Raw genomic sequence first — 14,278 nt, 5'->3', positions numbered from 1 at the left:
AATACAAGGGGAAAATGCAAAGATTATCCATTGGTGATCTGTTGGACCTTGAGAGGTATATAGGGCATATATATTATTACATAATAACTAAATAAATTGTAGTTTTAAGAACTTAAAATCTATTTAACTGAAGAAAGCTACCAGATATATAATTAATCACTAGACTATGATTACTTGAGTAAATTCAAGTTTCGTACGTTAGATCATAAATTATTTCATGCCAAGCGTTTTACGCCATTGATATTGACTTTAACTTGTGTTACATCAACAGAATACTAGTCTTGTAGTCTTGCATGTGGCATGCTTATTGCTTGCTAGAAGAAAAAACATGTCTCGTGGATCACACATGCACAAAAACAAGTCTCCATTTATCTCTAATTACTTGATTTTATGGCCTTTTCTTCTTTCATGGAAAGTTCGGGGGCTTGGTGGCTCATAAGAAGAGACTTGTAAAGGGATGGACCAATAAACTGCACCTGCATATATGTGGTATGTTTGCTGGAAACGAAAGCAAGTCTTGTGGATGAAAGGAACATTCAAAGACTGGGATTCTGATAATATCAAATGAAAATTTGTTGATGGTTTTGGGAATTCATGGGAGCAAGCTATCATCGTGGTTCGGGTCAGACTTTGTATGGATCAATATAGCTTAAGAAGGCCGGGGTTCTTGTTAATTCAGTCTAATTTAATATGTATCTTGATCTCTGTTCATGCTCCACTGATCTTGAATGGAGATTTTATATGTTCACCATGGATTGAGATTGGTGATTTTAATGAGACCTTGTTGCCCGCAGAAAGAAAGGGCTCCGAGCCTTTTCACAGTCGATACAGTTGGTGGCTTCAAATATGAACTTTGTAACCTGTGGCATGATGTTTGTGTCGAGGTATCTGTGTGTGTGTGTGTGTTGTAGTGCTGGTGTTCATTCGTTTATAATATCATGTGGAAACGACTAATTGCTTCTTTGGGACAAATACGATTGCCAAAATTAAGGAAATGAAATTCAAGAGCTCTTGGTCAAGTACTTCCATGGCGCACCTAGCAAATGCAAGGCCATTTGATTAGATTGTTTTCACCAGCCAATATTCTTCTATCATGCAGTCTCTAATAATACTTCAAAGCCCGAGCAATCATAAATATTGACAGTAGATTTCATACAACTAATAAACAATATATTACGGTAAATCCAACAACATTTATATTTAACTCAATCCACGAAGAGACACATTCTCATCGACTATACATGGTATTTATATTTAACTCATAAATAAAAGGTCCGATTCATGACTTAATGGTCCATGTTAGCAATGGTGAACCAGTCTATAATTTGTTTAGTCCATATATAATTGAACCAGTCATGTGAATGTCCAATCTCCGATCAAGCCCATCAACTAGAGATCACCTCGATCACTTTACCAGCCCATCCAAGATGCACAAGAAAAGTCCATATTCCATCTAAAATTTTTTCATTACTTCATCGTCATATATACATAATACCACGACCCATGAGCATAAACTATTTTTTTTTTCCAGGCACTCCGAAGTGGCCTAGTGGTCATGATAGAAACTTGTTACATTTCTTTGCACCCGAGTTCGATTTTCTTTGTGCATGTCTGTCATTCCCGCGGTGTTTTACTTGTTTACTGGGCTTGCAGGGTATTCAGTGAATCCGAAGATTAGTTGTGGTGCATGTAAACTGATCCGGACACCCCGAGATATATATATATAAAAAAAAACTAGTTTTTTCGGTGAGGAATTGCTGCAAATGGCTACCGGTCAAATGTTAAAAGTTGTTTCTTGTTTAGGGAGAACAGCATATGCTTTTATCTTGATGCTCAGTCACATCTCCATCGTTTGTTAGCATCTTTTACCCTAGAAGATCAAAGATTCTGAATAACTCATTGCCATCAAGTGCGATTCCACATCAGAATTATCCTTGGAAGTGAAGTAAGTTTCAAGATCTAGCTTGTAGACTCCTATAATAAAAGTGAGCCAACTGGATTTTACTACCGAGTATGTTGGTCCCATTTAGCACGTTATGATTCACAATTTGGTTAATCTTTAGGCGGAATTGCAAGATTCTGAACATAGAGACTTTTTCTCCGGCCAAAAATTTGAAATTATAGTAAGAAAAATGTGAATTAATTGGATAATCTTGCAACATATACCGTGGTTGAGCGTGGACCAAACTATTGGAGCGATTAGGTTAAAAATAGCTTAAGACTTCCACAAAAAAAAACCCTAAGGAGATGGCTTAGTAGTTCAAAATGTCATTCTTTCTATTTTGTGGATTCAAATCTTGAAACTAGTATTTTGATGAATTTATTAAATTTATTTAAATGTAACAAATTAATGTGAAAATACATCTTGAGGAGCCTAGTAATAAAAAGAATAAATGGACAAGAAATGATTTCCAGCTCATTAATTTTTAATTAAATATTAGAAAGTAATTTATTTCTCAAAAATCATTTTTCATAATATTGTTAAATATAAAACTATAATTTATTTATCATGAATTTATGGAAAATGCTTTTAAGCAAACAAACGAGGATGCCCAAGTGATTTTCTGAAAATTAATTTGTAGGAACGCCATAGCCCTCACTCAATATTCCTTATCAACAGTACTGTGTAAGCCTTGATATGTTACCTAACTCTAAGATCTCTAAAAGCATGGATCTATATATAGGCAACACACTTTTTTAGATAATGGGCATATATATGATGTTACAAATAGTATCAAAACCATTCCAAGGAAGCCGATCGCTTGCTAATTTCACCAAAAAATGTGGTTATATATGGATGGTTTTGCAACAAGCTGATGGGTTTTTCTTTTTCTTGTTTTCTTTTACGAAATAAATTAAGGATCAGCTTGATCAAGTGAAGTTTACTAGCTAGCACTTGAAGATGAGCTGTAACCAATAAGATCACATGGTGGATGACACCTCAGAAAGAACCTTCTGGTGGGGCCCCAAGAACTTTAGGGTACTATGAATGGTACCAGGCACCAGCATTAGGGGCCTCGTCCTTGAAGATTGAGTGTCAACCTTCAAGAACAGTAAACCAAATATGGCATTAGGGCTAGAAAGGCAGTTTGGAATATGTTAAAAGCATTGTAACCAACTGGGAAAGAAACCATTTTGAGTTCTTAACACTTCCCACAGTTACATTGATATATTATATTTATTAATTCAACATGCAACTTCCTTGTCAGAAAGAAAAGATAAGAAACCTTGCAACTTGACTAAAGTCGATCTCTGTATAAATAGTTCATGAGCTTTGCTAAGCAATACAACATTACCTAGCTAGAGTTTCCATTGAGAAACAGTGACTTTGGTGTTAGGGGAGAGAGTTGAGAGAGACAGACTTATAATTGTCTTTCTTGATTTTTTGTAGTGGAGATGGCCTTGCACTTGACATGGGTGTTCGGTTTTGGTCTTTTAGGTAGAAATAATTACAAGTCCTTATTTAATTTGCTCTTCTATGCTTCCCCGTCAATTCTTTTTTTTTTTTCCTTTTCTCCCGGCTCTCTGATGCAAGGAACGTTTAGATAAAGAACTACTCAATGCTCATACATGCAAAGCAGCTCCTACATATATCTTTGCTTCTCTAAATTATTGATTGAGTAAAAGTTTTGATCAACTATGTAGGAATAATTCTCCATTGATGTAAAAGTTTCAGCTTTTCTTTTTATTTAGCTGAAAGGCAAAATTGCAGGAGGTTGCAACAAAGAATTTTATTTTTTTGGTAAGAACGACCATTTACTATATATCTCGAGAAACTAATTTATATTTTCTTTTCTTTTCTCTGCGAATGTAGGAAACATCATCTCTTGTTTGGTCTGCCTTTCTCCTCTGTAAGTCCTTGTCTGAAAATTTTAGTCTCCAGTCTTCATATGTACTCTAATCACCTTCCTCTGTATTAATTAGGTGCTAACACGATTAACGATGAATGATATCACAGGCCAACATTTTATCAAATTTGCAAGAAGAAGACAAGCGAAGGGTTCCAATCTATCCCTTATGTGATTGCACTATTTAGTGCTATGCTTTGGCTCTTCTATACGATTTTCAAGAAGGATACCATCCTTCTAATCACCATCAATTCTTTTGCCTTTTTTATGGCGATAGGTTACATTGTTGTGTACCTTTTTTATGCCACGAAGAAGGATAAAGTACATCCCATGAACACAAACTTCCGTAACGTTTAAAGCCCTTTTTGAAGTACACTTCAGATTTACTAATATTTTGAGCTCAATTTGGTGCAGATTCTGACTTTCAAACTTCTCCTGCTGTTCAATGTTTTTGGGTTCGGTCTCGTCTGTGTACTGACTCTCTTCCTAACACAAGGCCACAAACGTGTCCAAGTTCTTGGATGGATTTGCATGATATTTTCTATATGCGTTTTTGTTGCACCTCTTTTCATTGCAGTAGGTGACTTCGAGCATGCAAAACACAAATTTCTGGCTAATCTTGATCTTTTTCTAATACTTCATTGAATTTCGCAGAGAAAAGTTATAAAAACAAAGAGCGTGGAGTTCATGCCTTTCTCTTTGTCATTTTTCCTAACTTTGAGTGCACTCATGTGGTTCTTCTATGGCTATCTAAAGAAAGATCAATTTGTTGCTGTAAGTGATCAAATATTTATACATACATGAAATATGAAATTGACTTTTCATTTAATGATTTTGTTTTTACATTGCTTCTCTTTCCCATCAACAGATTCCAAACATACTGGGCTTTATCCTCGGTCTTCTCCAGATGCTACTTTATATGATCTATAGGAACCCCAAGAAAGTTGTGGAGGTGGAGCCTAAACTTCAATTAGAAATATCTGAACATGTCGTGGACCTTGAAAAGTTGGGTCCAACAATCTGCTCCGAGATAACTATAGTGATTCCAAAGCTGAATGATAGTGGAAACGGATTTGTTGAAGATCAAAATGCAAAGAGACAGGCCATGGAAATCATGAAAGCCATAGATGTCGTGAACAAACTTTAGCAGCTTTATTGGGGTGCTACTATAATTTGCATGAACTGTATATGTATGTGGTCGTGCCTTAATTATGTAATTAGTTTCTGTTTAGGTAATTTGTCTTCGTATAATTAAGGCTTCATGCCATTGATGTCTTCCCTGGTGTCATGGTCGACTTTTGACCCTATTTAAAACATAAAAAACGACAAAAACAAAATAAAAATATAAAAGAAATTGAAAAGATAAAAATAGAGAGTGAAAAGACAAACAAGTAAAGAAATACACCGAAATAAACATCAAGAGTTTGAGCCCTTCTCCAAAACAACCACAAGCAACCACAAGATAAAAGATAAGGAGATAGAAGATAAAATATCGCAAATAAAAAGATAAAAAAAAATAAAAAGTGAATTATAAATAGATAAGATCACAAAACAAAAAGAAATGAGAGAAATTAGAAAAACAAAGAGCAAAATTCATCGAAAAGTGAGGGGCTTTCAAGACTCCACACTATCATAAGAGAGGTTATAGACCTTTTTTAGAGACTCCCAAGCCCCAGAGATATCATCAGGGAGGCTACAGACCTCCCACTTTTCAGTGAGAACTTTCTTTAATTAAGGCTTTCATGCCTCATGCAATCCAGGGAGGTCACATACCTCTCACAATCTAGTGTGATCACTCTCCAAGAAATGAATTTGGTTTTCCTGATGTAATAAAACCACCCTCCATATATATGTCCCTTTGTTCTTTTGAAATTTTTATAAGTATGTGTATCACTAGGGGTCACCCTCATTGGGTTCTCCTCAATCCTTTAGAATATTTTCTAAGTATAATTTCATCCTTCATGGGTTTCCACTAGCCACTTAGAAATTTTTCTAAGTATGAGGTTTTTCTCTATAAATTTCTCATAACCTCTTAGAAAAATATTCTAAGTATGAAGTTTTTTATATCTCACCTCACCTTCCTAAGAATTTTTCTAAGTATAGATTCCCTCATGGTTTCCCTCTACATACTTAGAAAAGTTTTCAAACATGATGCATACCTTTACACACAGGCTCTCCAGTTTATTACCCGGGGTTTCAACCCCTCTTCTTATATAAAAGAAATTTGATGAACTTGTCTTGGTAACCAGGTATTTTTACAAGTCTTATGGATTAATGTCATAAAGACTTGAGAGGCTGCTGATGGATCCAAATAAAATAGACTTAAAAAATCCCCCAAAATAGACCCAAATAAATCATTTTAAAGAGGAAAAAGCCCTAAAAAAATTCAAGGAGCATGGGCTTGGGTAAGGAGCCCAAGCCCACGCACCAAGAATATAGGTTCGGGCAAGTAGCTCGAGCCATGCTCCCTGCATGGACACATGAACGCCCAATGTATGGACACTATACAATACACTATGCATCTGCCCAATGCACCCCAATAGTTGTATGCCCAGTTGGTGTTGGACATGCACCCCAGTGCCCTTGTGGGCTTGGGCTTTCACGCCCAAACCCAGAGTGTTTAGGTCCATGTAGGATGTACGAATCCACTTTCACCTTGCCCGAGCCCAACAATCACCAGGAAATTTTTCTCAGACCCCACACAGGTCCCTCGGTATTTTATACTGATCCAATAAATATTATTTTGAGAAAAGTACAACTCAAAATATTACAATGGTAAAATTACACGTCAGACCCTCTTCTCCACAAAAGAATAAGATTCATGAACTATAAATATACCATAAATTTTTCAAGTTAAAGGTTCATAATCTCTCAATTCTTAATATTTTTAGCATATATATTTTTAAAGTCTATCTCTCTAAAATATTATTGCACTTTCTCTCTCTAAAATATCAACCCTTATATATGGAGTTGATAATGAGCCACCACAATATAGTTTAAGTATTCTAGATCATAGAACTAAAATTCAATTATTAAATTCAATAATATATATAAGTAATTCAATAATATATATAAGGGTTCATTAAATAAACTTGGGCACATTCTTATTATAATAAACTGTGATATATAATTAATATTGTTATTATTTGAAAAGAAAATGGATCGTATATATATATACTTAACACTTTATTATCAAAATAAATATTAAATTATACATTTGTTTTTGCCACTTCGTCTAGTATCATGTGCATGAACAATTAATGCTTTTCCAATCATACCTGGAAGCGCTAGCCTACTTGATATTAAATCCATGCGTGTCGATTCCAATGCCTTAAACTTAACTGGAATAATGGATGAGCCCCAGGCCACAACAAATCCAGGAGTTTGGCAGAGCATCTCTCATTTAATTGTGGGCTCCCTCGCATGGCTGGCCTGTCTCTTTCTTTTCCAAATCAAGAATAAAAATGAACCTCGATGCTCTCCATTAGCAAAAATATATGGTGGAATCTGTCATATCATCACAATCAAGAGGTAATCACCACTTGGAAAAGTTCAAATCAATGACCATCACTACTGGTCAATTACTTCAAGAGGGCACAGCCAATCTCTGTCAAGTATCATACACCCAGTATTGTCTTCTTTCCAATGCTTTTGTTGACACAGTTTGAATCTATTTTGCATCCAAAACTTCTATAGCAGTGCTTGTGCCATGGAGCAAGCAAGCAAGCATGCAGTGCCGCCGACCTATATTAGACTGCCTTTATTCTTTTATATCAAATCTTGGAAAACAACAAGAAAGGCAAGGGGGCTGATGCTCTTCGCCTTTAACTTGTAAAACTAGATAGACCAAGTTTTCCAAGAGATTCCATCGGCATGAAAAAAAAATCGAATCCCATGAACCCCGACTTTACAAGACAGCATGCCATGGCCTCCTTTAAGCTTAACTACTTTTCTTATTTCCAGTCCAGTAGATTTTGGAACGGAAACAACAGCAGGGAGTCCACTTCTTAATGGTAACAAAAGTTTCTACCTCATGGCGACTGGTTTTGTCCCAGAAGCCCAAAGATACTGCAGAGTCTCGGCCTAAAACCCAACGAATGGGTCGAAGGCCTGGCAGACTAACCATGTCCTCGATGACAGCACTCTTCCCCGAGTAACTTAGCTCCAACAACTCAAGGGGTTTGCCCACCTCGATGGAAACGGATGTGATCTCGTGCACCCTATCCGGTTCACGCTGGCCGAGGTGTCCTTGATCAGAGTTCAATCTCCATCAAGTAAAATATGAAAACATTAAAAATCATTTTGCTTTTACATTTTTTTTTAAAATAATTTTTTAAATTTTTTTATTTTAAATTAAATATTTTTTTTATTTTTAGATTGTTTTGAGATATTGTTTTAGAGAAAAATATTTTTGGGTTATTTGAAGGTATAGTAGTGGTTGCAGTTTGTTTTTTTCTAAATGTATTAAAATAATATTTTTTATTTTAAAAAATTATTTTTAATATCATAATATTAAAATGATTTAAAAATATAAAAAAATTAATTTTTAAAAAAATAATTAAAATTTTAAGTAACAGGTACATGACTTGTTTTATTTTTGTATAGAAACTAATTTGAGCTTAAAACTTTATATATATATATATATATATATATATATATATATATATATATATATATATCATTTAGCTCTAAGATAAAACACGAAAAAATTAGTAAATATCACTGCTAGTTATTATTTCTAATCATAAAAAGGGCCAAATCCTTATATCCATTGTCATAAAATGTGTTATATAAATGGAAAATTCTTTACCGATCCTAAACATACAATTCAACAGTTGTTAGAAGTCATGATCTTTCATTCACAAAAAAGAAAGGGTTGAATAATCGTGAAATTTAATAAATAAATAAAAATTCTGATTGGCAAAAACATTTTTTTTTCTCGACAGATATCAATAAATTAAAATAAATAAGAAAAAGAAAAAGAAAAGGAGAATGAATAATCTGGTCTAATTGAACTCCAATCATTTTTGTTTTGGATTATAATAGTGGTTATTTTTTAAAGTGTATTTTACTTGAAAATATATAAAAATATTATTTTTTTTATTTTTAAAATTTATTTTTAACATCAGTACTTCAAAACTATTCAAAATCATAAAAAAAAACTAAAACAAAAAAAAATCTAAAACACTTTTTAAACATAAAAATAAACACAATAGAATTACATCTTGGTCTGAAATACACAGCATTAGCTGCGACAACTCATAGAATCCCTAACTAAGTGGATTTTAAATAAAAGATGATTGAATAAGATGCTACATGTTAGCCTAACTACCAGGATTTGGTGTTTTGAAGCAAGGATTTATCGAATAAGAGGCTGCAGGTTAGCCTAACTACTAGGACTTGGTGTTTTGAAGCAAGGAATATATATATATATATGGTAACTTTATTCTCAATATTGAACAACAACTTGGATGCTGAAGACAATGTTGCAAATACTTTCCCAGGCAGAGGACGCTAGCTTGTCTGGATGAACAACGAAGCAGGTTGCAGGGCAATGTCACTGCCAGAACTTTATGTTCTACGTCCTATTGCCGACAACCACTTTCCAACTAAAATTACAAACAATGGCATGATTGTATGAACTTAAGTTTATTGATTCAGTAGCGGAAAAACAATAGGCCTTTTTATTATTTCGGTAAAGCTTGCGCTCAATCAATCTATAATGAAGGATACTTGTGTAGAAGGAGGAGGAACCTGATTTACACCAGGTGCCATGGTGCAACTATTTACAAGCAGACCTTACAAATATTACCCTACAAAACACAAATCCAAGCTTGTTAAAATACAGGTACATATCAGAATATAGACACATATTACACAGGCTGTTTTTGGTTTTTAGCATGTTTTTTATATCTAAAAAAAATGACTGAATAATACAGTTGAAAAACAAATAGGTGAAATATCATAGTATTGGAAAACACGACTTTTATAACTTATCATTATTTAAAATAGCAACATCCAATAAAAATGTTAAATATGAATTAGAGAGGAGAAAGGAAAGAGACAAATGAAGAAAAAAAAAAAAGACTCTGAGACGCATAAAAGCTCCGATTACAACACTATTGGTATTATTAAAAAAATATCGACGAGACGAATCTAACAACACCAATGAAAGTTACCAATAGTGACTCGAGTGAACACACTTGCCGTCAAAGACAAGTGAGTTACCCTTCGCCTTTAAGCGGCAAGTCTGGTCCACTGAAATCATTATTAGTGACCTTTCTTGGTGGTGTTGTTTTCGTCTTATGAAGATTTTTCTGACTGTATTGATGGTGTCATAATCAAAGCTTCGATATGTCTCTAGTATCTTTTTTCTTTTTTTTCTTTTTCTTTCCATTTAATATTTTTTATGTTGTTATTTTGAACAACAAGTTATAAAAATCACGTTTCTCAATCATGACAGGTATAAATTGTGCTATTTAGCTCTTTTTTTCAATTGTGTTATTTCACCAATATTTTTAATTAAATGTGCTAATTTTTTTTTTAAAAAATCCATATTACAACATATTTTCTTTAAGGATGAATGAAATTTTTTATCTTCCTTGATATTTATGTTGATATATACTTAATTATATTTGTCATGGATTTTTTTTGTGGTCAATTGATTTGTTTGATTTCCATGTATTTTATCTACCCTAAGAATTTTAGGAACTACCTTGGTTTTGAATTGAATTAATGATTAACTTGACTTTATATGTGGATTAAAAGTTTAGTTTATGATAGAATGAGTTTAATAATTTTCTTGGATATGATGCCTATTAGCGAAGGAAATAATTGTCATGAACATGCCTAGTAATATAGTGATAAATTGAAACTCATTTGTGCCTAAAAGAAACATTTTGGGGTTTTTTATTTCATGGGTTGTTTTGATGCTTTATATTGCTTGGATTATAAGGTATTTAGGCTTGGGCATTCCATACTTTCTTATAAAAACAAGTCTCATATCAAGATAAGATTTTCTTTAATACTTAAATTAGTAAATTGTAAGAGATAAATGATGTATATAGAAGGGGAATAGTGTATATAGAAGAGAAATAATGTATAATAATGAGAAAGAATATAGGAGAGTATGTTGTAATGGTTTTTTGTTCTTGTATGGACTTGTTTCTTATGTGTTAACCTAGTGACCTAAGATATTTATACATTTTAGTCACATGAAATCACTTTATGTGGCATGGAATTTCCATATGAGTAATCATGAAGAATAATTATTTTTCCTTATAGATAACTTATAAAATGAGTTATTAGTTGTTGTGTCTCGCTATTTAATTGGTTGAAAAGGTTGGCATTTGTAAGAGATTAACAAGAAAAGTTAGCACCATACTTACAATTGTTGTTAGTTATTGGAGAGAAAACTAGGCACCATACTGACCTCTTAGAGGTTGTAATAGTCCATTGTATTATGTGTCAATCATTGAGCTTCGTAAAAATTTACATGGGCTTGGGATTCAGTTTAAGAGGTTGGATCGAGGTCTAAAAATAATTTATTGTTGAAGACCTAAAATATATATAGGGTTGTCAATATGGCTTGACCTAAATGGTAGGTTGTCTTGAATGGGTAGTCATCTTTGTTGTTTAGGTATGACCTAAACAATATGATATTCATTTTATAGTTTGAATGAACAGTCATATCTATCGTAAATAGTAGGTTATTCATTCATATCTGTTTAGACCAAGAACCAAACAAACAATACACTATTTTTTAGGACATCATTGATGAAAAGGATGTTATCCTTAATAAAAATTGCATAGAACAACCAAAACATTGCATTGAATAGTGCAATAACGTATGGGATAGATTGAAAACCTTGGTTGGTTTTCCTCTTGCAAATTTGATAAAAAGTTAGCTTGTGATATATTTTAATTAGTCCTCACGATTTAGCAAAATGTACAAAGGATAGTAAATATATGGAATAAACTAGAGAGGAAAACTATACATACAAGGGAGAAAAGGAGGCCAAACAAGAGATGATATTGCCGATAATTGGCAACAAAAAAATTAAAGTTAACAAAATCAATAATATAAATACTTTGCATGATGAATCAAAATGAATTTAATAATTTGAAACAATTTCTTATAGATAGTATATATAGAAAAGAATAAGTCAAAACATATTATGTAAAGAAGCTTAATCATTTGTATGCATTAAGAAGTGAGTGTCATCTCTATATAAAGTTGCTTTGCAGTATCCTTAACATGAGAAAATGAAGGAGAGTAGGTGTATAGTAATAAATAAATAAATTAGAGTAAATTAATGATAGACTTATAATTTTTGATGTTGTGATTTAGATTCAATAATTACAATTGTGAAAAATGTTATGAGTCCTAAAATTCAAGATGCTTAAGAATAAGATTGATGCATTAGATAATTGGTTAATCTCTCGGTTCAAACAATCTAATATATTCTCACTAGTTAAGGTGTTTGATGGCTTGATATGAAAATGCTAGGTGGTTGGTAGTAGCAGGTGATTCCTGGTAAGCCATTGTGGCTAGTAGCTGTGAGAGTAGCAAGTGGTGCCTGGTAAACCAAGGTGGTTGGTATCTGCAAAAAGTCCTCTTTAATGAACGTGAGAACTTTCTGGTGGTAAAGTTAGTAATTTTATAGAGAGAGAAAGTGCAATGATATTTTAGAGAGATAGAGTTTAAAAATAAGAATGCTAAAAATATTAAGAATGAAGAGATTGTGAACATTTTGTTTGAATGATTCATGGTGTATTTATAGTCCATAAATCTTATCTTTTTTGTTGAGAGAATGGGCTAAAATGTAATTTCACCCTTGTAATATTTTGAGTTATATTCTACTCAAAATACTACGTATTGGATCAATATAAAATATTGAGGGACCTGTGTGGGGTCCTGGAAAAATTTCCTAGTGAGTGTTGAGCTAGGACAAGGTGCTTGAACCCATTAGAGATGAAAGATGAGTCCAGGTGCGCCGCTTAAACCCAAACACTTTAGGCTTGAACACGAAAGCCCGAGCCCAAAGGGTGTTGACAGCATGCTCAATAAGGTTAGGCATGCACCTAAAATGGGCGAACACCCAACATGGGCTCGGGCTTCTTACATGAGTCCATGCCCTTTGTAGAGTTGGGCTTGGGCTACCACGCTCGAGCCCATGCTCCTTGGGTGTTGGACTCAGGCTATCATGCCCAGGACCTTTTTATTAGGGCCCCAACTATATATTGGGCTCAAGCTTGGTAGCCCAATCTCAAAAGGTGTTTTGTGGGCCTTTTTAGAGGGTATGTGTTTATTTTAAAGGGTTTTTTTGGTCAATTTTATTTGGATTTATCAGATGTAATTGTGTTTCATAATTTTTATTTTTTTATTTTTTCTCCTCTCTTCCTCTTTACAAAAAATTTGAATTTTTTTTTTGCTAAAATTTAATATGGTTTGTACGTTTTGGATCGTTTTAATGTGCTGATGTCAAAAATAATTTTTAAAAAATGAAAAAACATCATTAGCATACATTTTGGCACGAAAAGTTATTTGAAAAGCACCCGCAACCACACTGCCAAACACGCTCTTAGGGTTTTCCTAATTTAGTAGATGGATGCCAGTAGTAGACAGATGCTTCATAGCCCACACATTGACAAAAAAACTAAAGGAGAATGAGTTTTATTATACCCCTTCTCACATAACACTATTTATTAGAATAATTGTTTTTCCTTTTCTTTTGTTTTTTATTCTAATTTATGTTTTTTTTTAATTTTAATTTTATCCTTCAATATTATATTTATTGAAAATTGAGCTTCATAATCTTTTTTAATTTATTTTTATGAGGTTATCTCAAACTCATAACCCGAACTATAAGATTGATGAGTTAACTTGGTTGACTTGAGTCGGTTTTTTTTTTTTCAATTTTGTCTTTCAAAACCAGGTTGATTGATAATTGAGATTTATAATTTTTTTTAATTTGCTTTCTATTATGTTATCTTAGTCTCATGATCTAGATTGTAAATTTGATAAATTAACCAAGATTAAATCAAGTTATTTTTAGGTCTTTTTTTAATTGATTTTTTATTTTATTTTTTAACATTGAATTTATTAAAAATTAAATTTTATAATTTATTTTGATTTGCTTGTAATGATGTTGTCATGTTCTTATGACTTGGTATACAAATTGACATATTAATCCGAGTTGACCTGAATTGATCTAATATGTTATTGTCTTGATGTTTATTAAAAAAATTTCATTATAAATATTTATCTTGAATCAAACTGATCTAATATGTTATTGTCTTAATGTTTATTAAGAAAATTTCATTATAAATATTTATCTTGAATCAAACTATATATATATATATATATTTTGTTTTTTTTTGTCAGCTAAGTTATTTTTGAATTTTTCAAAATAATTAAGCCACGTTAT

The 14,278-nt window shown here is 32.7% G+C and overlaps 1 protein-coding gene across 2 annotated transcripts; it reads left to right on the top strand.

The window, feature by feature from the left end:
- Positions 1 to 3,276: 3,276 nt before the first annotated feature.
- Positions 3,277 to 5,123, top strand: LOC18103820 (bidirectional sugar transporter SWEET10). 2 transcript variants are annotated; one of them, XM_024581823.2, is made up of 6 exons: positions 3,277 to 3,439; positions 3,815 to 3,851; positions 3,959 to 4,169; positions 4,263 to 4,424; positions 4,503 to 4,622; positions 4,717 to 5,123. In XM_024581823.2, exons 1-6 carry the CDS (start codon positions 3,397 to 3,399, stop codon positions 4,993 to 4,995), a joined length of 852 nt encoding a protein of 283 aa, XP_024437591.2. In that variant the 5' UTR covers positions 3,277 to 3,396; the 3' UTR covers positions 4,996 to 5,123. The 2 variants fall into 2 exon arrangements, with proteins under 2 accessions (XP_024437591.2, XP_024437592.2); XM_024581824.2 differs by having other exon boundaries at positions 3,313 to 3,439; positions 3,925 to 4,169.
- The last annotated feature ends 9,155 nt before the right edge of the window (positions 5,124 to 14,278 follow it).

Source organism: Populus trichocarpa, chromosome 12 (genome assembly GCF_000002775.5).
Source record: "Populus trichocarpa isolate Nisqually-1 chromosome 12, P.trichocarpa_v4.1, whole genome shotgun sequence".
Taxonomy (NCBI): Eukaryota; Viridiplantae; Streptophyta; class Magnoliopsida; order Malpighiales; family Salicaceae; genus Populus; species Populus trichocarpa.
The sequence above is the reverse complement of the archived record's forward strand: the minus strand, read 5'-3'. Positions and strand labels throughout refer to the sequence as shown.

Excerpts from the sequence above, each read along its gene's own strand:
- LOC18103820 (XM_024581823.2), top strand. The coding sequence starts at position 3,397 with ATGGCCTTGCACTTGACATGGGTGTTCGGTTTTGGTCTTTTAG. Across the intron at positions 3,440-3,814 it reads GTTCGGTTTTGGTCTTTTAG|GAAACATCATCTCTTGTTTG; the intron begins GTAGAAATAATT and ends CTGCGAATGTAG. Across the intron at positions 4,623-4,716 it reads AGAAAGATCAATTTGTTGCT|ATTCCAAACATACTGGGCTT; the intron begins GTAAGTGATCAA and ends TCCCATCAACAG.